At 42.5% G+C, this 25,459-nt stretch overlaps 2 protein-coding genes across 4 annotated transcripts; both read right to left on the bottom strand.

Moving 5' to 3' along the window:
* Positions 1 to 477: 477 nt before the first annotated feature.
* LOC132459323 (extracellular matrix protein 1-like) lies at positions 478 to 6,360 on the bottom strand. 3 transcript variants are annotated; one of them, XM_060053762.1, is made up of 10 exons: positions 6,094 to 6,360; positions 5,780 to 5,848; positions 5,636 to 5,680; positions 5,288 to 5,305; positions 4,902 to 5,185; positions 2,266 to 2,486; positions 1,685 to 1,961; positions 1,279 to 1,493; positions 1,032 to 1,119; positions 478 to 947 (listed from the first exon to the last, which is right to left on the bottom strand). In XM_060053762.1, exons 1-10 carry the CDS (start codon positions 6,158 to 6,160, stop codon positions 786 to 788), a joined length of 1,446 nt encoding a protein of 481 aa, XP_059909745.1. In that variant the 5' UTR covers positions 6,161 to 6,360; the 3' UTR covers positions 478 to 785. The 3 variants fall into 3 exon arrangements, with proteins under 3 accessions (XP_059909745.1, XP_059909746.1, XP_059909747.1); XM_060053763.1 differs by lacking the exon at positions 5,780 to 5,848 and having other exon boundaries at positions 6,094 to 6,358; XM_060053764.1 differs by lacking the exons at positions 5,636 to 5,680; positions 5,780 to 5,848 and having other exon boundaries at positions 6,094 to 6,358.
* Positions 6,361 to 8,498: 2,138 nt separating this feature from the next.
* rorc (RAR-related orphan receptor C) lies at positions 8,499 to 25,358 on the bottom strand. The gene is given in 12 exon segments (XM_060053766.1): positions 8,499 to 8,795; positions 9,206 to 9,240; positions 9,243 to 9,314; positions 9,524 to 9,634; positions 9,737 to 9,844; positions 10,541 to 10,673; positions 10,763 to 10,884; positions 11,051 to 11,146; positions 11,244 to 11,504; positions 11,590 to 11,731; positions 11,941 to 12,026; positions 23,509 to 25,358. Coding segments are annotated over 12 exon segments (1,383 nt in total). The 5' UTR covers positions 23,561 to 25,358; the 3' UTR covers positions 8,499 to 8,630.
* Positions 25,359 to 25,459: the final 101 nt, after the last annotated feature.

Raw genomic sequence — 25,459 nt, forward strand, 5'->3', positions numbered from 1 at the left:
TGTCTCAAAGGGCTTAGCAGGCATCATATTTATGACACCCCCTGACCCCAGCCCCCCAAGAGGGCAAAAAACTCCCTTAATTAGCAAGGAAGAAATCTTGAGGAACACATAGCGGGGGATCCCTCCTTCCAGGGATGGCCAGGAGTTCAATGGGGGCCATAATTGACATACATACATACTTACATAAAGGCAAAACATTTTAAATCTGTGATTGGGTGCATGTAAACACATTATTGCTTGCATTGGTAATTGTATGCAGTACTAAGGCTCAGCATGTATATACAGTATTTACTCCAGGATACAAACATAAGTTATTTGTGTAATATAATGGATTGTATCATTTGAATACAATTTTAAACGTTTTGTTACCATATGTATTATATACACAATATAGTAGCTTGCAGACACCCTGTTTTTATGACACTATGGTAAATTGCAATGGCAATATAAAGTGAAAGATAAAAACACAAACAAGACAAGGGTTGAATGTTGATTTAATCAAGAAATCCCAATACATTTCCAAAAAGGAATATTACTTACTATTGATTAGTATGTGACACAGACCACTGTCTAATATACCGTACACAAACATGGTTATTTCTTCAAGTTTACACTCAAGCACAGTGTGTGGATTACAACACGCTGAGCAGCACTTCCTGTAGTTAAAGCTATAATAGGTCTGTTATTGCCTCATGCAACATGCTTTATGAATGTGTTCCCTTTCTTCTCTTATTTCAAAGTGCTAACTAGGCCCCTATCTGAATAAAATGCACAGAAAATTGGCTTTAGGAAAGAGGACACTTCTTCGTCCTCTGGTCTATCTTAATTTGCTTGGAGATGGCATTCATCAGTATTTTGGAAATGCATTTGGAGGAATCCACAGAAGTGATGCAACACTTGGCTACAAATTGAGCTTTTCTTGTTGAGCAAATGCCTTTGTTCTTTATCTGTAAAGAAAATCAATGTTTACATTAACACAAAAATGTATTGTTCACAATTGACTGTAGCCCCTCATAGAAAAAATAACTCACCTTTTGCTGAATACAGGAAGTTCTCTGATTGGAAGAGAGATGGCAGCACTGTTTCACAAAATTCTGAATCGGAAGTCCTGCTAGCAACCTGTTAACACAATATCCAAATCAGTTTTTGTTAAACATAAGATTGAATCATGGATAAATGATTAATGTGGATATTTAGTAAGTGCTAGTATTTCACAACTCTACATGAAAAGTTAGAACAATGTTTTAAGAAAAACAAAGATAGGTTTGGAGACAGTACTTCTTTTTGATGAGCTTGTGAGTTTCACAGATCTGGCCGAGTGAGGCGTTCTGCAACGTGGGCGTATAAGTTGACAGGTCGACATTATAGCCAGCGCTGGGAGAACTGGAATGGAAACACTCATATCTCTCCTGGCCCTCTTCCATCTCACAGCAATGGTACTTCATCTTCCTCTCCTTGTCCTCTCTGCAGAACCTGTCCATCTCCTCCCGCCACTGAAAGAACACAAGGATATATCGAAACAAGGTTATATAGAGACAATGTTATAAAGAGATAAGGTTAGATAGAGACAAGGTCATATAGAGACAAGGATATATGGAGACAAGGCAGAAGTTTAGGTCAAAGGATTTGCTTCAATTTCGAATAATTACAAATGGTCCCACGGTGTGTTGATGCCAAAGTTTACCTTTCCATCTGCACACTCAAGTACTTCCTGTTTTCTTTTGCAGCACTGTTTGAATCCCCTCTCAAGGCGGTTGACGGCCTTGGTCTGACGGACCAACCAGCCATAGCCTCTGCGTGGTAAGCAGCGGAGGTCATAGAACGGGCGCAGCTTGTGGTGAATGCAGACCGATTTTATGTCGTCAGCCATGGGGCGCGCGGGGGGGAAACTGATGCTCACTTTGTTGGACAGAGTTCTCTGCTGTATGGTGCCTCTGAGGCTTCTCGGTGTCAGCGTTGATCTGTGAACAGAATCATCGGACATCGTTAACTACATGCACAAAATAGCACGCAATCAGATCAAATATTAATATCAAAATATGTTTAGTTGATTAACCGACTAAATATTAAGCAAGATAGAAATATAAAAACATGCATTAGTAATATATATTTAAAAAAGGGTATTTGTCAGCATATTGTTTTACGTCACAACAAAAAAAATAAGTACCGTCTCCAAACCTACATATTCGGAAAAAAAAACAGTAAAAGAATTGAACGTCTCCACTAATTAACAAATTCATGATGCAGGGCACCGCTTCAGTACACCTTAGCGGTGCGTTACTCAGGCATGTGTCGGGGCTGAAGGAGAAGCTGGACTCCACAGGAATGGGGGACACCGGGAGCTCCTCCGTGGGCAGGTAGGAGGCATTGGGAGCGTCCTCCTGGAAGCACTTGAGTTGGGCAGAACCCTGTTCTTTACAACAGGAGTACACACGGTCCTTCACAGAGGTGTCCATCTCACAGAAGGTGGCCACCATCTGCTTCCACTGTAGTGTGTAGAGCACATAAACAAAACACACCTGGTTAGTTATCATGATGTAGGAGCCATTCAGCGGTGCATTCCATTACAGTGTTGCTACAATCGGTGGGTGGCACTACAATGGAATATGTCTACAAATTAGAGGGCACAACTGTATTCAGATGATGTTTGGGTAAGGTCATATGGTTTACCCCAAAATACAAATCTCACACACACACACACACACACACACACACACACACACACACACACACACACACACACACACACACACACACACACACACACACACACACACACACACACACACACACACACACACACACACACACACACACACACGTTTCCAAATCAACATTGGCCAAACTACAAGGTAACTTTCCAACCATAACACAGCTCAGTATGAAAAATAACATGACTGTGAGTCAAAAAAGAGTGGCAAGTGTAATAATCCAGAGAGTCACTACAAAAGGCATTTATCACGGCAACCTTATGTCCGGAGACATATCATTTTTGAACAAAGTTTGAACCATTAAACATTTCAAACCAGTGTTTTTAAAGGAGACATATTATAGAGTTTTTCCAACAAGTAAACATAGTATATGAGTTACAGAATTTTTTTTTTTGCTGGAAATAGCTTTTAGGAGAAAAAAAAATCTCGCCTACCGCTATTCCCCTCTGTTTCAGTCCCTTCAGAATGCGCTGTTTCTGGTGTCTGTAGCTTTAATGCAAATGAGCTGCTGCCCATTGACCAATGAGCTGTCAGAGTGAACCACAGCATGGAGGAGAAGTGATTGTTGCCGTGTGCGGTCTCCTGAGGCTCTATATCTATATAATATAATATATTAGATAGGTATTTATATTATATTATATCTAATATCTCGGCCAAAAGCTATATGCGCCTCGGATGATATTATGAATCATAAAGACTGCGTCTGACTTCTCTGGTACTTCCACAACCAGTAAAGACTCGTAGTGGGGGTTATCTCGGCCATGGTTGAGAAGAATTGGGGGAAAGGAGCTTTGGCCTTGACTCTCTGAAGTCCATATTGAACCGTGACATGGAGGAGAAGCTTCGGCGGCAGTACAGTGTGGGGAGCTCAGCGGAAGTCCGGCAGCTCAGGACAGCTCACAGAGTACACCCGCCGGAGCTGACAGCGGGCGTCCGGTGGCGGCAGTCCGGCGGGTGTCCTTCGGCGGCAGTCAGGCGGGGGAGCTCGGCAGCAGTCCGGCAGCTCAGCTCCGGGAGTGCAATCCCTTTCGCCTCCTCCGGACTGCCGCCGTCCGGCAGTTCCGGCGGAGAAAGGGATTGTACTCCCGGAGCTGAGCTGCCGAGCTCCCCCCGCCGGAGCTGCTCGTCCGCCGGTCCACAAAATCTTAGCTATGCTCTGATAGGAGGGGGGTGGGGAAGTGGGAGGTAATATTTAAATGTTCCCTTCCTACGTTCGTTTGGTAATTGTAGCCAGGGTACACTCATAAATGCCTATCTCACTCAAAAAATCATGTACAGACTTTTTTCAAAGTTTGCATGCGTGTGGGAGCACCATACCAAAACAACACCCCAAATCCCAGGAAAAGTGTTGTTTTCATATGTCCCCTTTAAGGTATGTCTCTGTTCTGTATCTCCTCTACAAACTACTGTCTGTATCCATTTATCCTATACACACTACTTGTTCACTAGAACACCCATGGAACTGTTGAAAGAAATATTATGGTCACACTGCACAGCTGCCCCACAATTATCTTGCACTTCCCAGCTTAGAGCGACATACCAATAACTTCCCGTGCACTGATTTTATACTCACAACATTCAAGCACACTTAGTTTTTTTTTTAACAATCTGTGGGTTCATGCCTACTTCCTGGATAGTGTTCATGATGTAAAATCTTTAAAGAAACTGTACCAAAGTAAATCCCAAAACAGTAGGATCAAGCTTTGAACGAGAGATTGATTTTGATAACATTGACATTCCTCTGGGCAGACCATCTTTGAACCTAGCTCTCTAGCTCTCTGCTCTCTAGCTCAGTTTAAGATCTCAGGAATGTGTTTTTTTTGTGATGTTTTTTTTTATTATCATAAGGAAGACATTGTGTTTTTTTATACTCAAACAATGACAATGACCTTTAATTTGTAGAAACTCAGAAATAAGGTTCTAATTCAAAGTACAGCTGTGGCAGAGTGCATCATGTTTTTATGCTTTCGGCAAAAATATTCATGTTTCCCTCTTTTTCTCCCTCTTTTGTACGTCTTAGTGCTTGCATATCAAGCCTTTCCTGGTATGGCAAATTACCTACAACAAACCTACTTTTAAGAGTGTTAAATCAAAGAACTTGTATAATGAAAGAACTCCAGCATGAAAGAACAGATACAGAACCAGGAAATAAAGGTTAATTCACCGATGAAGGACTTTGAGTATGCTTACCGCCTGTTTGACACAGCACAGCGTCAGGTTCTGACCCCGGGTCTGATCCGCCGCGCAACACTCGCTGAACAACGACTCGGCGAGATTGACTGCTAATGCCCTCCGCTTGAGTTGTCCAAACCCAGAGGCGGGGAAGTAGGTGTCTGGGTAGCGAGGCCGGTGGTCCCCGTGGAGGCAGATGGCCTGGAGGTTGTTTGGCATGGGTCTCCCCGGGGGGAATTCCACTGGGTAGTTCAGACTAGGTGGTGGCATACCAAAAGACCGAGGCCCAAACGCTGGAGGACCTGCCAGTGGAAGGTTTTGGAGGAATTTATGGTCATTGAAATCAATTAAGGTTCTTGGCACTAAAAGTTATTATGGTTTGAAACAAAAGTATTTAAACGTACCTCTTTCGCTTAGTTCTCCTAACAAGTCCAGGGGGGGAGCAAAGGCCAAATAGAATAGAAACGTATATTAGATCATCTAAAATAAAAGACACATGGTGTAAACATGTGTAGGGACTAGGGAGACCAGAGTTTGGAACATCATCTACTTTGTACCCAAATTCACCAAAAGTATTTTTAACTAAGATTATTTTTAGATCCATGCCAATGTAATGGCATAGTGTCATTGCAATAGTGCCACAATATGGTTGTGGGACTATTTTCACAATTTTTTTTTGGCAATCTAGCATGTCAAATCAATCAAATCAGATCCCCGGCGTGAACAACATGAAAACATTCGGGTAAGCCTACCATTTGGTTCTATCTCTACTGCAACACGAATCTCCGGATGCATAGCTGGTTTGTGTGTAGACAAAGGAATTGAAACATTAATGTATTCACATGAAACATAGTTCATCACTCTATTCTTGAGAATAATGGCTTAATATAGGCTACCTGTCATGAATTCATCCATGTCTACCTCCCGTTGCTCTACCATCATTTGCTCCACCATCATTTGCTTCTCTAAGACCAACACACGGATTACAGAGTTAGAGTTAGAGAGAGAATTAAGCACAAAATAAATAAATAAAAGTGTGCGAAACAGCAGTAGGCTATACGAAATTGCAACCTATGACGAGGAGCCCGGGTTGCAACAGGCTACAATTACACAAACGGATAGATGGATAGAAAAAGTCAAAATATTAAACGTGAAACATTTCCAGTAAGAAATTGAAAGTCAATCAAGTAAACAAAAGACGCTCGTTTACCTCCACTCGCTCGGCCGATCCAAAACAAGCCCGCACACGCACACACAAGTGTCCAAGACCAGTCCATTGAAACTGGGGATGATATTCAGATGCACGATGTGTGCCTTTTGCCTACTTATTTGTCAACTATATTGCAATTCTATGCTCCTAAAGTAGTAGCCTATATCGCCCCTGTCGTAGCGATCGAGTAGCCTGTTGTTTCACACAGTCACGGTGTGTCGATGCCAGTGGAGGTCTGGCCACCGAAACAGCATTGTAGACGCTTGTTGTGTAATTTGAAGGAACAAGGCGGAGAGAGAAAATGGGAACCGAAACAGTTTTCCACCATGAGTCATCGGTGATCATCTGCAGCCTCGGTCTTCTGCAAAAAAAACAATGTTATTTAGACGTCGTTTATTTAAAGACTAACATTAAACTTTACATCCTACACCATTTCTTAAATATGTTATTTCTTGTCACACACTGTTCATTATCCCTTGGGTGATACGGGTTAGGTAACAAATTATTTGTTTATCTTATTTTATTTTCCATAGAAAAATTCGGATCTAACTGTGTGACCTTTACATAACTACCGTGTCTCCTGGCATCACTGAGCCACACACACACACACACACACACACACACACACACACACACACACACACACACACACACACACACACACACACATGCAGAGTAACATAGTGGAATTCTAAATAAGAACAGTATGCCCTGCCCGCACTCTAAGATAAGCACTTATAAGGCAAGGTTTTATGTTGTTTCTTTTCTCAATTGTATGTGTATATCCTGTTTTTTTTTCAATCAATACTCAAATCAATACTTCAAACATACAGTTTTGAAAATATCAATAATTACAATATTTAGCAGACGCTTTTATCCAAAGCGACTTACATCGGTTAATACACACATTGACACACCGACGGCAGAGTCAACCACGCAAGGCAACAGCCAGCTCGTCAGGAGCAGTTAGGGTTAAGTTGCTTGCTCAGGGACATGTCAACACTCAAACTAGCAACCTTTCACAAAGCCCTCCCCCCATAAATAGCTAAAACAGGCATACTCTTGTGGAAGGCCTGGCAGCATGTACTTGTCAGTCTATGGAGTCCAAGAAAGGTCAGAGATCAGAGGATGGCAAATAAACCAAAGCTTTGGCACCTCTCTCCGAAACAACGCTCGTACTTTTGTACTATTGTAAAAATGTCATCTTCCATTTTTGTTGAAGATGACAACTACTTAACTTCTACACAAATTGTTTCTTTCTCAAAACACTCCCATCGTGCGAAAGTATGAGGAAGTAGAAGGTTGGGATTGTGTGCACTATTGAAGGGGATAAACATGAGATAAGATGCGTCAGAGATGCATCATGATGCATGAGACTAGCCAGACCATTCCCTAAGCAGCGGGTTTCCTTCTGTTGTTAGGGAGGGATCACTTGACCACATTTAATAAACACAAGCCATTTTCAGTAATTTCCCCTTAACCGAGTTTCAACATCGCTCTGCACTAATGTTGTCAGCACATCTTGTTTGATGTGTGTTTTACGGTCATATCTATGAAAGCCAAACATGGTTTGTTTATGCCCACTGTCCTTGACAACGTTTGGTAAGATTCTCGTAAGACACAGGCTTGGTCCTTGAACATTGAGTCTTAACGTAATTTGTTGTGGGTTAACTTCTTCTTTCATTATCAGCCAGAGCCAGCCTGATTTAATAGATTCAACAGACTCCGTTTAGCTATTCATTTAAGTGTTATTCAGTAGGTCATTTTAAAGAAAGACGTATGTTTTATTCTTCAATGTATTAACAGTTTATTGGAGTTCTTGCATATGGCTATCGTAGCCTTCCAAAAACATAACAACCAAACAGGCTTAGTAGAATGTCAATTGATTGTTAACATGTGTTTTTGTTGAATCTATATAGAGAAACCACAAAATATTGAAGGTCATATAAAAATACCTTACACACAAAGAAATATAAATATATATATCGCAACATTTAAGATGTTAAAGAATATACATTTAACAATACAAATCCAAAAAATTATTTACTTCAAATACATAACAGATGTTGGACAGAAATGCTTATGTGTGTATCAAAGTACTCATTTGTCAAATATAACACACATTCCTGAGAAGAAGCATTATTTATCAAATCAAGTGACGGAACACAGTGATAAAATCGGATAGAAATAACACACATTATATCCTGAGGGAAAACATAACACCATACTTAAAGAACAAACAAAGGACTATTTCCCACTTCCAAGTTGTACAAATATATAATTACTACATCAACAAGATCTGCAATACTTAATACTTATAAGTAAGAATAAGAATACTAAACCTAGTACAAAATGGTTTCATATTGTATGTTCAATGTTAGTAAAATATACTGTATTTACAAGCAACAATATGATTTATTATCCAATGATTCTCATAGGTTGAGAGTGTGTGTGTGTGTGGTGTGTGCGTATGGTGCATGCTCGCACATGTGGCGTCTGACGTGTGCATGCTTCTATGGGAATCCAAACCAGGTGGCTCAGGGAGCCGTCCCTTGAGGGGCATCGGCCTCGGAGTCAAACAGCTCCCTGTAGAGCGGGGGGAAGCGGGACCGCACCGTGTCGGGGTAGCGGTGGCTGAAGGACTGCAGCTTCTCCATGTGCTGCCGACACAGCGAGCGCAACAACGCCATCCTCTCGTGAAGCTAGAGAGAGAGAGAGAGAGAGAGAGAGAGAGAGAGAGAGAGAGAGAGAGAGAGAGAGAGAGAGAGAGAGAGAGAGAGAGGGAGAGGGAGGGAGGGAGAGAGAGAGAGAGAGAGAGAGAGAGAGAGAGAGAGAGAGAGAGAGAGAGAGAGAGAGAGAGAGAGAGAGAGAGAGAGAGAGAGAGAGAGAGAGAGAGAGAGAGAGAGAGGGAGAGAGAGGTGTGGGGGTGGGAGAAAAAAATACGGGGGAGATGGATGACACTTTTCCCCTCTGCTAGACAGGAATACAAATGTCCTCAATTTCATACAGTGCAGGCTGACGATGAACCACAGACACATGAAATACCATTTAAGGAAATGGATATCCATTCCAAAATGTAGCCCCTATTATGTGGTCCGACATATAGGCCTACCTTTTGTAGTAGGCTCTCTCGGTTGTCTCTGTGTACATGTGAGTGAGGGCCACCTCCAAGTCTCTCTGAACTCTGTGAGCTTGCACTCTGTCTTCCAGAGAGGGTCGGTCTGAACAGCAGGACACACAGAACCAAAGAGACGTCAGGACACTGATGCTACTTAACAGGCAGTGAGTCTCTGATGTGTTTAAGGAACAAGTATGGTTACACCTGAAATTGGATGTGAAATCTATGATCCAATCTATTTCTGCTGATTTATGGGGTAAAAACAAACCATAAGAGACAGGTACGACTACTTTAGGATCTGGAGGTCCTTACCGGTGTTGATCAGCACCAGGGCCGAGAACAGAGCGGTCTGGGGCTCGCTGAGACCCAGAACACACATGCCACGGGCAAAGTCGAACACGGCCGAGATGAGATCCCCGCACGCTACAAGTAGGAGGGAGGATCACTTAGTATCCATCTGTGACATGGCTCAACAACCACCAATGTTTGCAAACGTTGATACAACCGCTGTGAGTGCTACCCTACCCAGGGACTTGAAGACTTGAGGTCCAGCAAACTTCCCGTCGAAAAACACTGTGTTGTTTTCTGTGTTGAAGTAGCGGCTCATCCTCACCAGCAGCACCTCCATCGACCCTGGCGCCGGGGACACACGGGGAGAGACAGGTCTTATGTGTATTGTTCTTGGAGGGACAAGCAGCCGAAATGGCTTTTCTCAGGAGGGTGGCTGGCCTCTCCCTTAGAGATAGGGTGAGAAGATCAGCCACCGCGAAGAACTCAGATTAGAGCCGCTGCTCTTCTGCTTAGGAAGCAGTCAGTTGAGGTGGTTCGGGCATCTGGTAAGGATGCCCACTGGGCGCCTTCCCAGGGAGGTGTTCCAGGCACTTCCAGCGGGGAGGAGGAATCGGGGAAGACCCAGGACGAGGTGGAGAGATTATATCGCAACACTGGCCTCGGAACGCCTCGGGATCCCCCTCCGTCAGAGCTGGTCAATGTGGCCCGGGAAAGGTAAGTCTGGGGCCCCCTGCTATAGCTGCTGCCCCCGCGACCCGACCCCGGATAGGCGGTTGAAGATGAGTGAGTGACCGAGTGACAAATTATTATGTGAATTTTAATTAATTGAATTGATTTTTTAGCATTGATCCCTTTTACCCATGACTCGCAGTGTTCAGATACATGTCAACAAGGACCAGGTAGGGTGGTGGAGCAAAAGTGTTCATCGATGTGAATATATAGCCTGGGAACGTTAGCGTTGGACCCCATGACCTTTCTTCTGTGAGTCCACCTTGACCAATAGAAAATCTGTTCCCACACAAAAAAGCTTCAACTCACCACTTTTGAGGAGAGCGATCTGGTCGTTCTGGCTGAACAGACGGAAGCCCGGGATGCGCTTGGCGAACTCCACCACATACTGCACACCGTCGGTGAGTCTGATGGCGCAATACTGCCACATCTCATCCATCGTCTGGGGGGTCAAGGCAGAGCAGAGCTCGGTGATCAGAGGGACAAGAAACAGGGAGAAAAGGGAAAAGGAGAGGAAAGGCGTCTGCCTACCTTGTTCTGATAAGCCTGTATCTCCTCCCTATTGAACAACTTCCATTTCAGATCGTGCAGTTCCTCCACTCTGTATTGGCTGGTCTCTCTGTGGGAGCGCAGGATACTGCCACACAGGTCCTCTGAAAAACACAACCGCATGGATATAATGCATGGGAATTGTGGATTGAATTCCCACACACACACACACACACACACACACACACACACACACACACACACACACACACACACACACACGCAACCATCCCCACCACCACAACTAAATACTTGACTACTGTACTTCACCTCTGCTTTGCAGAACATGGGAATAGTGACCAAAGGCATCCTCCAGCAGGTCATAAGGTTGAATCAACTCAGGAGATGGCTGTCTGGAATCAAACCCTGAACCGTAGAGTAACACAGAGAGTGGGAAACCAAAGTTTGAGAGATGATTTTAATGTGAAGAGCAGGAAGAGTTGAAGAGGTGAGTGAGACCCACCTCTGGGGTTAGGAGGACCACCGCTGTCCCCTCTCCCCGGGCACCGGGACACTAGGGGGCCGCTGCAGCCGCGGTAGAGCAGGCCCGAAGCAGGGGACTCGCTTGGAGAGCATACCAGGCAGGAGTGCACGTCCCTTCTCTGGAGCTGCTGCTGCTGTTGATGGTGATGTTGTTCTTGCTGCTGCTGCTGCTGCTTGTGTTTTTGAATCTCAGCAGACAGTGAGTCCCGCTGACGCTTGGACATCCGTCCGAACTTCACCGCTGAAGAAGGACAAAAGACAGTGTTGACCTGAGCTCAAGAGACGGAGTGGTGTGGTGTCAGGGTTCAGGTGTATCTGTGTCTCACCATCGCGGCTCATGCCTTGCGCGAGGCATTTCTGCAGCCGGCAGTGTTGGCAGCGGTTGCGGCTGGTCCGGTCGATCTGGCAGTTGTTCTGCCGGGAGCAGGAGTAAGACACAGTGGGCAGCTGGCTTCGTCTGAAGAATCCCTGAAATTCCAGGATGATTTTATAAGAAATTCCCTTTTGAATTCAAATGTATCACTGTCTCAAGTACTTTTCAAGCCTACTGTGTCTGAGGATGTATGTCCATATATATATACATATATATCTACACATATATATATTTAGGTGTGTGTGTGTGTGTGTGTGTGTGTGTGTGTGTGTGTGTGTGTGTGTGTGTGTGTGTGTGTTTGTACCTTGCACCCCTCACACGTGATCACTCCGTAGTGCACTCCTGAAGACTTGTCTCCGCAGATCTTGCAGGGTATCACTTCAATCCCAGCTGGACAACGACAGAAGGCCACAGCTGTTAGTTCTTACCTAGCACCGCTTTGTTGGAGAATTCCTGCCTTAATGACAAGTCTAACTATAGGTAAAGTCTAACTTTCCAGTAAAACTGGAAACTCGTCGTAGTTTATTCTGCTGACACCCCAGTTACAAACAGTGATTCGATATTAGTTATGTTCATCTTAATTAATTACATCTATAACGTTGTCGATTTTGTAGGGACTTTAATCAGCTGAAATATAGATCATTCAGCAGCATTCAGGATATTGCTTTTGCATTGTCAAAAAAAGAAAAGGCAAATAATTCTGTTGATCGTTGTTTTTCATTTTGGATTCGTAGCGCATTGATGTGGAACTGATTTACTGCTGTTAAAGGCAGAGGTCTCCCTCATGCCAAGTAATGCACTGTTCATGCTTCAACACTAAATTTGTAGTGATCCGTGACCGACGATACACAAACATGTTCTCTCGTGGGTGGGGTCCACCTTTTGTCACCTAAGTCATCAAATGTATTAGAATTAAGTATTCCATAACACTGTGAATAACAGTCAGTAACTACGTAGGCCTACCTGTGATGACCCCATTCATGACAGAAGAAATGCAAAGAGAGATTTGATGAAGATTCAACAAAGAGGCAAATAATCACTACTAGTCTGTTGTATGGAATTTGTATTTCCTGGTCAAAACCCTTTGGGATTTTTTTGTGAACTTCAGCACCTTCTACATGAATTACCCTAAAAGGTATATTTCAGTGTTTCCAGAAATAACAGTCCACCAGAAGGGAAAATGTATACTACATCATTTCTTCCACTGGGGTCTCTCAAGCAAAACCATGATGTAGTGTGCCCTGACCTGGTGTGGGATCATTGAGTTGTTATAAATACAGACACAGCATTGACTGCTGCGACCCGTCGCCTAGTCAACTTCGAGAAGCAAGAACGGCCTTTAAACCAACAAAAAGCACTCTAATGTTCACATTCCTCCGCCAATTTTAAAGTCGGTAATGTTCACGTAATAGTGCTTTAAACAGTTAACCGTTTCCGGACAATTGCCTCTCCAATAGGGGAGTCAATGCAGCGTTAACATCTCTGGTTGTCTTCACCTAGGCTGACATCGCCAGATCATTTTGTAAACGTGTACGCTGGAAACTCTCAGTTCAACTTCGATGTCCAACTGGTGTTTTTAACGGGCCCAGACCACAATGCCGCCAGACGTTATAGTACAGACCTACAACCAATCAGAGCAGGAATCCTTGTGGCACATCAGTGGCAGCCATCTTGGATGATTATGAAAACAGGACGAACCTCTGTAAAGTCATTGTGTCTAGATCCATGGATAAAAATGGATATTGGCCCGACCCGGTCCAGGTCGGCCAGAAGCATACGCCAGAGCAAGTAAAACATGAGTTTGCATATTCCTCTCGTTCCTCAGCGGTCTTCACCCCCAGGCCGGTGAAAACACCTAACATTAACTTATTGAATTGCCATAAGATGAGTCGATTGTGTATCACGTTATATGGTGGATGAGCCAAAACAAACAAACATCCACCATGGACCAGCTAGCCATATGAAACCCAACCAGGGATATCTCTGGGTTGAAACTTTTGGAAGCATTTGGGATAATGTTAGTACACAACTTAACAAAATATATAACATAGTCTCATACTTAAATCGGGCAAAGACATTTGATGACATATTGCAAAATAATGCAATATTTGTCAAATCTGACAGCGGATGTGTTCAAAATTACCCCTAGATTTCAACTGCTGTTATTTTCCTTTAGAACTAAACAAAGGTAATTCTGACCAAGCACTCAAGAAGAAATGTCTTTCAACACTTGAGCAGGTTGAGTATGACCTGGTAAAAAATCCAAAAAATAGAGTGAGGGTTTGAGCCGTGGAATATTATAAAATGAGTAGGGGCTGAGAACTCCATGTGTCAACCTCAAGGGCTTTCAAGTGGTTAGGCTCTCTCACTCTGACTGAGACCTCCTTCAAGTATTCTCTGTCTGTCACAGTCCTCTCTCAATCTCACTCACCAAGGACACCACTGCCAGTAATATGCTCATTCTTCTCCCCTCTTCCAGTAATGAAGACCGCTCCCCTAACACCCCCCCCCCCCCCCCCATCTCTTATCCATCACTGCGTACCATTTTAACTTATTGTGGCCATTTGCTTCCCCCCCCACCCAGTTCCCTTTACCTCCAGTGACCTCGATGACACTGACAGGAGGCTCAGCCTCGTAGGCCGTTCTTTGAGAGTTTGACAAGAGTTTTGACTAGTCAATTATGTTTCTGATGTTTGCATTACCTGTTTTCATGCGGCAACATGGGCCATTCAACCAGACTATTCTCAAGTACAGCACTGTACTGTACTATATGACTGTGTAGTGTACTATCTTGTCCTGCAGTACTGTAATGCAATACTGTATAAGTAACAAGCTATGAGATACAGTCACCATCTATTTACCATAACAATCACTTGAAGATTGCCTATCTTTTATCTATCTCTAACATTGGTCTGCTTGAATGCACATTGCTCCCCAGCCCTCTTTCTGCCCTCTCTATCCTATAGGGACGATTAGGGATGTGAAAAGGCAGTCCTCACGACACCACATGACAATGATTTGATTTATTTTCATACTTTCTGTTAGTGTGTGTATTTTGTATTTTGTGCGTGTGTGTGTTAGTGTGTCAGTGTCTGCCCTCTTTTCCGATGCCAAAGTACACGTCTATAGACTGTAGACTGTATGTGGTAGATGACTTATAAGTCCTTTTAAATAAATAGTGGGCTTTGATGCAGACCAGGTAACACATACAGTATAATCATACTGAATTTGTCGCTACACACAAGACAGAGAAATATCACGGTTTATCGTCAGAGGGAAAATTAGGATTTAGTAATACAGGAAGACAGATCATTTGTAGGCCTGCGTCATAGGAAGTTTTGAAAGTTTCCCATACGTTATTAGTTCAATGTGTCTGAACAATTATTGTCAACAAAGCAAGGAAGAGTAACGATCAGGCATTTCAGCGAGTACCCCTGTTTTGGTTCTCAAATAACCGGAAACCCACTTGGACCCACAACCTTTCAGTATCACACACAGTGATTCTCAGCACCCAGACTACACAAAGTCAGTCAGCATACACGGATTCAGCCCGTTTTCAACATCGTTCTGCCTTTGCAAGCGGGGCTCCAGCGCGATCGGTGGTAATGCTTGCAGAAAGGACGAGCGTGTCAGAACGCCCAACCATGTAGTGGGACACTGAAATTGGATTCACTTATTAATTATAACTCATGCCTTCAACAGGCTGTGAGATTGTCTGGCCCCTCTTCAGGGTTATTGTTATTATCTCTTTCTCTCTCAGTTATTCTCAAACCACTTAATCTTAAGTAGAATATTAACAGTTCATTAACAAATACCATACAAAAAGTTTCAAAAAGTTTTTGTTATGCAGATGTTACACTTTATTACATAAATACACACAAAGGAAGGCAGGCCTCCTTGAGTAAGACGTGGAACCCCTGCCGGCTCCCTAATGACATCTGAATTCACTATAATTGTCTTGGATATAAGTGTCTAAATTAGGAAATAGCATTATAGTATAGAGTAAGTGTGGCACTGTGTGTGGCAGTATCTGTTTGTGCATGCATGAGTCTGGTGTGTGTGTGTGTGTGTGTGTGTGTGTGTGTGTGTGTGTGTGTGTGTGTGTGTGTGTGTGTGTGTGTGTGTGTGTGTGTGTGTGTGTGTGTGTGTGTGTGTGTGGGTTAAAGATAAGACGGCAGTACAGCTCTTTCGTGGCTTTGTTTAAAATCAAGTTGTCAGCAGTCTACACATTTCACTGTAAACGGACACAAAACCTCAACTTTCCTTTGACGGAAGTGTACCTCAAGTACTTTGGCAGACAACAATTAAAATACAATTGCACACAATTGCACACACTTGCACACACTCTCACACACACACACACACACACACACACACACACACACACACACACACACACACACACACACACACACATGATCGTAAGTACACTCACAAACACAAACGAATGCCCACAAACACACACACACACACACACGCATACACACACAAACGAACGCCCACACACAAACGAAGCCCACACACACACAAACGAACGCCCACACACACATGCAAACACACACACACAAACACACACTCAGTGACACATGCATACACACACACACACACACACATACACAAATTGCTGATTGCAGATTTTTCATATTTCGCAAATCACGATACTCAGGAAGGATTTCACCATTTGCAGACTTTAATTGTATTATTATCACCATATTCCACTGTAAAATGTGCCTTTGTAATAATATGATTTTAAATATTTAGGTATTATGTAGGTAATCACTTACATTTAGGAGATTATTCTCTTAACTGCCACATGAGACTTATATATATATATTTATATTCTATTGAGTTCCTAAAATAAATTTTATTTTCTTTCTCAAGTTGTGATATGTAATGTGCTTGAATCCTATGATTTGATAGTAACATATGAAGTATGAATGCCTCCCGCAGGACGTGTCTGAATGCTCCACCAAGGCATGAAGCGGTAACCAACACAGATAAAGGATTTTGTATACAATTGCTAATGAATAATGGGTGATACAAAAAAAAAGTACGATACAAAGTTTTGTTTTGCTGCTCCTTAACAGTTGGACCACATTTCACTTTGAAGATCTCAAACCAAGAGCAGATCTGTGGGTGTGATGTGAGAAAGTAAGGGGCAACAGCCTGCATGTGGTTATTTATTCAACAATCTTTGGGTGGATTACTGTGGTTTGGAGTGCCATTAAGAAGATGAAAAAATAAGCTCTGTGCACGTTTTACCCAGTAGAGGAGGAAGGAACTCCTTATCAGCGCCACCCGTTTCCATTGGGGACACTTTTATATAGAGTTGTATCTTAAAGCCATCAATGGCTATATTTGTATTTTTTTTTAAAACCTCTGCTTACTCTAATCCCCACAGCTGCAGGGAGATACCAGTTCATCTGGGCTCCATCTAAAGAGGCTGGCAGGTGTGCTCCTGTGTAATGCTGTGAATGCACCAGACTTTTTAACATAGGAGCGGGAAGTAGCAAGATAAAGCTCCGTGCCAACGGCCAGAAGAGAATACGTTCTCTGATCAATCTTTATGTTAGAAAATACATTTGAGATTAAATTTGAGATTTACAGAACACAAAATTATAAAAGTCTTTGAACTGCGATTTGTAGATTTGTAGTTCACACTAGTTTCCCTATGCAAGAGTGCTTATTTATTGATAAATATTGAACAATTCTTTATTCATTCAAGAACATTTTTCAGTGTTTCTATAATTTTTTATGTAACCAAATCAAATAGATTGATTTGATTACATCATTTGTATTCAATTATGAAGCCAGCAAAGTTCTTCTGATATTTAAAAAAAGTGTTAGCCGATTTATGTAGTGCTTAATTTTTTTGTTCTCTGCGTGATTGAACTGAAACGTGTGAGAATGCCTAACCCTAACCCTACACCCCACTGAACGAAATATCAAAATAGAAATAAAAGATGCATAAAATCATATCTTATCAACCAATTAAAAACATGGTTGCATCAAACAAATATAATGGATTTAACCATGTTCATGTTTAACCTTAATGTGAACCTGAGTAATTGTGAATACAATTTCACATGGGCATTTTCACAAAGCTCCCATGTCAGATACACAGTAATATATACAGAGTGTAGCTGCTTTCAATATTTTCCATTCACAGGTGGTTATATGAACCAAAAATGATAAGCTAGTTTAGAGATACAGTAGGTAGATGTGGTCACCTACTTTGACTTTATATTTTCTTGAATGCCGATATTTTCTGTCGTTTTTGTCGCGTGCAAAAAAAAGTCTTAAATTGTATATTGAATGAAATTACTCATCCTAAACTTGTCTCGAATGACGAAGAACAGTATGTGATCAGAATCGAGACACACATTGGCAAACACAGAGACACACAACAGATGCACAACACGCACAACTGAGATCATTGTCCCTACCTCGGCTCATTCTGACTCCGTGGCTCTCCTGTCCCACTTTTACAAACGTAAGCAACAACACTGTCCTTCTTCCACACCGGTAAATTGCAATTGTCGCTTTTCAACTGCTTTTCTTCCAATCTGTCTGTTGTGGGTTGTTGTTGTTGACTTTTTTTGATCCTGTAGCGTGCCGCTTAGGATTCTTTGTGGTTTGTGCAAATATATTCAGAACTTTTAGTCTCTCAGACACGCCTCATCCTCCTTTTGTGCACGTATGTGTGTGCATGTGTGTGTGTGTGTGTGTGTGTGTGTGTGTGTGTGTGTGTGTGTGTGTGTGTGTGTGTGTGTGTGTGTGTGTGTGTGATGGAGTGAGACAGAGAGAGAGGGAGAGGGGCTGTCCCGTGTCATGGGTTTGTCTGTCGCTCTTTCTTACGTCGATACCTTTGTTGTTCTCCTCGATCACCCACCTTCCCTCTCAGTATCACCCACAGAAAACCCTGCTGTGTGAAAGTGTTCCACTGCTTTGCAACTCTCCTTTCTTGTCTTAAAATCAACTTGAAAAGTTTCTTGTCGCCAAGACCGAATATTAACAATACCAATCATCGATCACATTATATCTATATTTATTTTTGACTAACTGATTTACTTTCGTATTGAGGGGGCTCAACTGTTATTCCAGTCACTTACTCATGTAAAATAAATAAAATAAAAACACATTTCCAATCAATTTTACCATCATCAATCTTTCTTTCCTATCGCCCTACCTTTCATCTGTCTCCATTTGTTCATTGTCTCAGTGCATCTCCAAAACTTCAGTATGTTTTCCTGTGTCCTCTCCTCTGCCTCTCTGCACCTGATGCACTGACCCTATGCACTCTGCTCTGTCCAAATCCTATCAGGCTCATCTCCAAACCCACATCCAGAATGTACAAATATGCCTCTGTATATATATATCGATATGTTATATAACAATATCTATATTATTAATAGTATATAATGTACTTAGCAATGCTAGTGCACAGTAGGCTACACAAAACAGATTTTGATAATGGACACAGCTAGATTTTGTCAGAATGATCAATGGTTAAAAATAACATTTGAAGATGAAGATTTACAAAAAAAAAATGGTATCACCGAACAGCAGGTGTTCCTAAATGGTGGTAGACAGTGCTATGCTAAAGCTGTTGAAAAGGAAGCGATGCTATCATGGTTAGCTTCCTTCCGTTGCTACAGATACCAATATATGGTTGGAATTCACTGCTCCATGTCAGGCAATGTGGTGTGTATGTGTGTGTGTGTGGATGGGGTGGGGGGTTAAACAGGTGCAAGACACAATGCCATGCAGATCCCATAATACTGATTAAAAAAAAGAAAAATGTGTGTTTGTATCAGTGTGTGTGTGTGTGTGTGTGTGTGTGTGTGTGTGTGTGTGTGTGTGTGTGTGTGTGTGTGTGTGTGTGTGTGTGTGTGTGTGTGTGTGTGTGTGTGTGAGGTTGTTTGCCTCTGAGTTTCTCATGTATGTGCATGCATTTGCATGTTTGTTTGATTCTTCACAGGTGCAAGGTAGCTTTAGGGTCCTTTGCTGAGACAGGAGCTAACAACAAAGCAGGGTAGCACAAACAGGCATTGCCATGTGGTAACATGCTAACAAACACGTCCAAATGGATGGTACCACTGGTACTTACTCAAATGAGTCCTCTTGGACAGCACTCCTCCTAAAGGAGAGCAGATGGTATTAGGCTAGATTAGATCTACTTTAGCACTGACCACCAAGGGCAGCATGGACCCCACCGGATCCTCCCACCCCTGTGAGCTCTAATGGCCATTTAGTAGTAGTGTATGTGGGTATACTGCTTTAAATAATACCCTATGAAACAGTAGCACACACCACACACACAAACACACACACACACACACACACACACACACACACACACACACACACACACACACCCACACACACACACGTATAGAGATACACACACATACATACAAACATATACCATACACATACACGCACAGACACACACAGACACACACACACACACACACACACACACACACATATAGAGATACACACACATACGTACAAACATATACCATACACACAGACACATACAGATACCATACACATACACGCACACACACACACACACACACACACACACACACACACACACACACACACACACACACACACACACACACACACACACACACACACACACTCACACACACACACACACACACCAACATGTACACACTAACCAGAGAAGATTGTGTTTGAGGGTGTTTCTCTTTTAGTCTGACCACAATCATGATGAAGTTTAAATTGCAGAGGGTGTGGGTATGTTTGCGTGGGGGTCCTTTATTTGCTGAATTGTATATTTTGCGGGTTTGCGAAAGAGAATAGCATGCAGTAGATAAGTATCAATAGAAGAGATAGAGCTAGCCAGACTTGGCCTCCCGCGGTCTGAAAGCGCCTGCTGTGGTTACACTAGTAATCTCTCCTCGTCAGAAAATGTCCACTGCAGAGAATAAATGGAGAGCAGCACACACCTTTACGCTGAATGTTAAAAGCTTATTTAAATGCTTGTCGCACACTGAGAAAACTCTTAATTTGAGCAGTGTGTCATTCTTATAAAGTATAACTACTAATTATCTGAAATTTTTGGGAAACAAAATACGATACGATTCTATTTCTGAATAGGTAATAAAGGTAAGGCTTTATAATAGATTTCAGTCATTTATAAGCTCTTAGTTAATGATGAATTTATAATCTCCGAAACATAAATAGACATATGAAAATGATTAATTTGTTAAAGGCGCCCTATCTTCCTCACCAGCCCCTCCAGTGGACTGTACCATCTGGTAGGCTGATCTATCCACCGCACATCTGGGTGGACACTCCCACTTGTGGTGTCACTAGAGGGAAGATTCTGACATGGCTTCTAATGGCTAATAAACATCATACCTGGAGAAAAAATAGGGATCCTTTAACATTTCTATCATTTACAAATATATAAAAAAGTTTTGTTGATTAGGTCATCGTTAACAAAAAGCTTACTTATCATCTTAAAATGTATATTAATGTTTTATGTATTGATTAGTTCATCATTAACTTAAGGCTTGAAAATGACTTATACCTGAGCGGTATAACAAAGTGTTTCCCAAGTACTGGACTGTGACAACACGTCCTCATCTCATGTAGCGCTCAGCCAACACGGTTACATAAGAGCCCTGCACAGGTGTGCCTCAGAAGGGGAAGAAGACCAAGTACTTCCTCTGGTCACGAATCCTAACAAACTCAAAGATCTTTCATCATATAGTGTCAGATATCCTGTCCATCCAAAGATTGTAGGCACTTTAATTGGTGTTAAAAATAGGATGTCTTCAATAATATTTCTATATTTGTATCTTTTTGTAATTCTGGGACCCAAGTTCATGACAGAACCATATCAGAATCATATTCACCCTGAAAATAATGTGACAGTGACAGTCAACACAGCAACCGTGATACACTATGCATGTAATTTGGTGCACGTGTGTGTGTGTGTATGTGTCGGGGTTGGCTTAGCTCATAGAGCAGTTGGCTTGTAACCAAAAGGTTGGTAGTTAGATCCCCAGTTCCTCCAAGCAGAGTTTTGATGTGTCCCTGAGCAAGACACTTAACCCTAACTGCTCCTGACGAGCTGGCTGTCGCCTTGCATGGTTGACTCTGCCATTTGTTTGTCAATGTGTGTATTAACCGATGTAAGTCGCTTTGGATAAAAGCGTCAGCTAAATGCCCTAATTGTGTGTGTGTGTGTGTGTGTGTGTGCGTGCGTGCGTGCGTGCGTGCGTGCGTGCGTGCGTGCGTGCGTGCGTGCGTGCGTGCGTGTGTGTGTGTGTGTGTGTATGTGTGTGTACCCTGATCAACTAGCCTCATAGCAATGGGCTACTTGTCTAGCTGTCGCTCATAACTTCAACTATGGGTCTGCTCTCTCTACCAGGACACACGTAGTAGACTAGACTAGCGAAGATATGTCTATGACCCGGGCCCCAGTGAATAGAAGTAGCAGACCCATAAGCCTTATGAGTCACCTGCGTCAATCTTACAATGATACCTGTGAGAACGGTCAGTTAATACGCATTCTCAAACTTCTCATCACTGCTGGTTGTACCCACGATGCCAGTACGCAGCAATGAGGTCACCGATGTCCGGACCTCGGCATTTTTTAAAAGCTAAAAATAAAATTGGAATCTAAACACAACTGTATAAAGGATCTGCGGTTGTTACTTCTCAGAGATGAGTGCATGCTTAAACTGACCTGGCCCTGGTCATACCTATTCCATTATTAAACTCTGACTAGGTCCCTGGTCTATTCCATTATTCAACTCTGACTCGGGCCCTGGTAATACCTATTCCATTATTAAACTCTGACTAGGGCCCTGGTCATACCTATTCCATTATTAAACTCTGACTAGGGCCCTGGTCATACCTATTCCATTATTAAACTCTGACTAGGGCCCTGGTCATACCTAGTCCATTATTAAACTCTGACTAGGGCCCTGGTAATACCTAGTCCATTATTAAACTCTGACTAGGGCCCTGGTCATACCTATTCCATTATTAAACTATGACTAGGGCCCTGATAATACCTATTCCATTTCAACAACACTAGCCATGAAAGGTCCACGCGTGTTTTGAAAGGGGTCAGGTGTCTGCAGTGTGTCTGTGAGTGAGGAGGGAGATAGTGGGTCTAGCCTGAGCGCCAGGCGCTTTGCATTTAGAAAGGCAGAGGATGAGAATAGTAAAGCAGTGATTCCCAAACAGAAGCTGACACAAGTTAATCCCCTGGATTAGCCCTGGTTTACTGTAGCTCTCACCAACACACAGCCATTTAACCACTGACAGGGGAGAGAGATACAGGGAGGGGAAGGAATGGGGGAGAATCACTGTTAAGAGGGAGGGGGAGAGAGAGATACAGAGCGATGAGAGAATGGGGGAGAATACAAGTTGAGAGGGAGGAGGAGGAGAGAGATGCAGAGCTATGAGGGAATGAGGGAGAATACAAGTTCAGAGGGAGGAGGAGAGAGAGAAACAGAGCGATGCGGGAATGGGGAAGAATACAAGAAGAGAGGGAGGAAGAGGGGAAATAAAAGAGCAATAAAGAGAAGATAAGGTTTAGCATGAGAGTCTCAAACATCTAAAGAGTGAGAGAGAAAGGTAAAGGAAAAGGGAACAGGACAAACACAACTGCCTTTACTTTAAAACACTATGCAGTTAAAACATATAAGAACGTATATATTATAAAAGCATCGCAATACATAAACACTTGGGTAGGGTTGGGTTCAATATGTAGGTTACAGAATCCTGCTTGCATCTTTGCTGCAGACCATATGACATGGGCCACACACTGCACACAAGGGCCGAGGCAAATCGCCTCTAGCCGGGCACCTCTCACCTCGTCTGATCGGTGCGTCACCTGGAGATGCATTGTACTCCTCGTATTCCATTACTCCAAAACCAAATACACGTGGTCTGTACGCATGCACTGACCCACATGAAAAACCTTTCGTTCACTTAGTAACTTCTGCTCTTGCTTTGAGGATCGTAGTCGCCGGCAGTGCTGTCTGGTTGTTCTAGCGGCCAGGTCGGCGCAGGGGTCTGGGTAGGTGCATGGCCATCTCCTCCGCAGTGGTCAGCATGGACTCCAATAGACCTCCTCTTGAGGAAATGTTTCATATCAAAGTTCCTCGAGGCTCACGTCCATCACGTCCATCCGTGCAGCTGGAGCCGCCGGTTGGCACGGTGAGAACACGCGGTGCGCTCAGGACGGCTGCTCCGGTCTCTCTCCCCCCCCCGGTCAGTCCTCAGGTCATGGTCTCTGAGTCCTTCAGGTCCAGGTCTCTGAGTCCTTCAGGTCCCGTGCTCGGGAGTAGTTATATCACCGGGAGTTACGTCATTATTTCGGATAAGGTTTGCTTTGTGTTGTTCGGTTGAGAAATAGAACCCAATGCTGCTGGAACCAGCTTCCGCAACCCGGTTCAATGTAACGTTTATAAAGGACAATTAACTTTTTAATGATGACCAGTGCGCCGCAAGAGCCACGTGATATATCATCTTACTATAGTGCATTAGAATTTGACTATTTAAGTCAAGAGAACTATAATTTGCATAGGTTTGCCTAAATTGTAGTCCTACTTCGTTTTCTAAGCAATATTCAAATATGGGTTAAAGATGAAATATGTCCATTAAATATCCCATTAGGCCTACAATGCTTATGGTATTCCGCATGGCTTTGGGCCTGTGATGCTTTAAATATAGGAACTGTATAAACACAATGAATGCTCAGGTAGTATGACAAAAATTATATTGTAGGCTACTGCAATACTTAAACTTCCGTTATCATAACCTTTAGGCGTTATGATAATCAGGACATACCATAGAACACATTCTATCATCACACGCACACAATGAATTAACCCAATTTGCAAACAACACCATCAATCCAAACAAGGCACCTGTAGCCAATAAGGTAGGGGGGTGGGGGTGTGTGTGTGTGTGTGTGTGCTATTCAAAAAATCGAATAATGCTTGACAGAGAAAATAATGTTATTACCGAATAATTTAAATCTTGTTTGAGCATATTTTAAATTATTACGTTAAATATAAACTTGAAAACCTCCACACCTCGACCCCAAATAGTTATGTTACAATGGGAGGAAATAAAAATAAAACACACAGAAATCCCCACATACAACAGTGAAGAAAGGAAATAACCGAGGCGAAATCTGATGAGGTGACACAAATAATAGCACAGTGTGTTTTTTCAGTAATGATGACAGTGGAACAATATATTTGTAAATGGGGTCAAACCAAACAATTGGTCCCCACCCCCCAACTTGCACCATGCTTTCTGCTTGATGGACATTTCTTGCCCACCCAGGAATGTACGTGTTCTTCCTACAATCTCAAAGACACTTTCATTGGAGGAGTTCACACATTTTCCAACACTTAGCCATACTTACTTTAAAGTTCAAAATAATGAAGAAATGTTCCCTTTCTAATATTAATAATGTGATAAGTAAAGGATGTGCAGATGGGTGATCAGGCTTTATCAGTCAAAACATCTCCAACATCCTACAAACAGCAACACTGTGATAATGAACACAGTATCCAACCGCCCAAAAATGAATATACTCCAAAAGATGATAAATTAAATTCATTGCATAAATAAATAATAATAATAATAATAATACATTTAATTTAGAGGCGCCTTTCAAGACACCCAAGGTCACCTTACAGAGCATATAGTCATCATTCAAAACTATGTAAAACAGACTAGGAATAAAAGGAAAACAGAGGTTAAACATGAAGAATAATCATAATTAATAACACTCAAAGACGCCTAAA

The sequence above is a fragment of the Gadus macrocephalus genome, chromosome 6 (assembly GCF_031168955.1).
Source record: "Gadus macrocephalus chromosome 6, ASM3116895v1".
NCBI lineage: Eukaryota > Metazoa > Chordata > Actinopteri > Gadiformes > Gadidae > Gadus > Gadus macrocephalus.

Coding starts and splice junctions, on each gene's coding strand:
- LOC132459323 (XM_060053762.1), bottom strand. CDS start 6,160: ATGGACTGGTCTTGGACACTTGTGTGTGCGTGTGCGGGCTTGTTTTGG. Junction 1,962..2,265: donor CTGAGTAACGCACCGCTAAG/GTGTACTGAAGC, acceptor TTCTGTTCACAG/ATCAACGCTGACACCGAGAA. Junction 948..1,031: donor CTTCCTGTATTCAGCAAAAG/GTGAGTTATTTT, acceptor TTTTCTTTACAG/ATAAAGAACAAAGGCATTTG.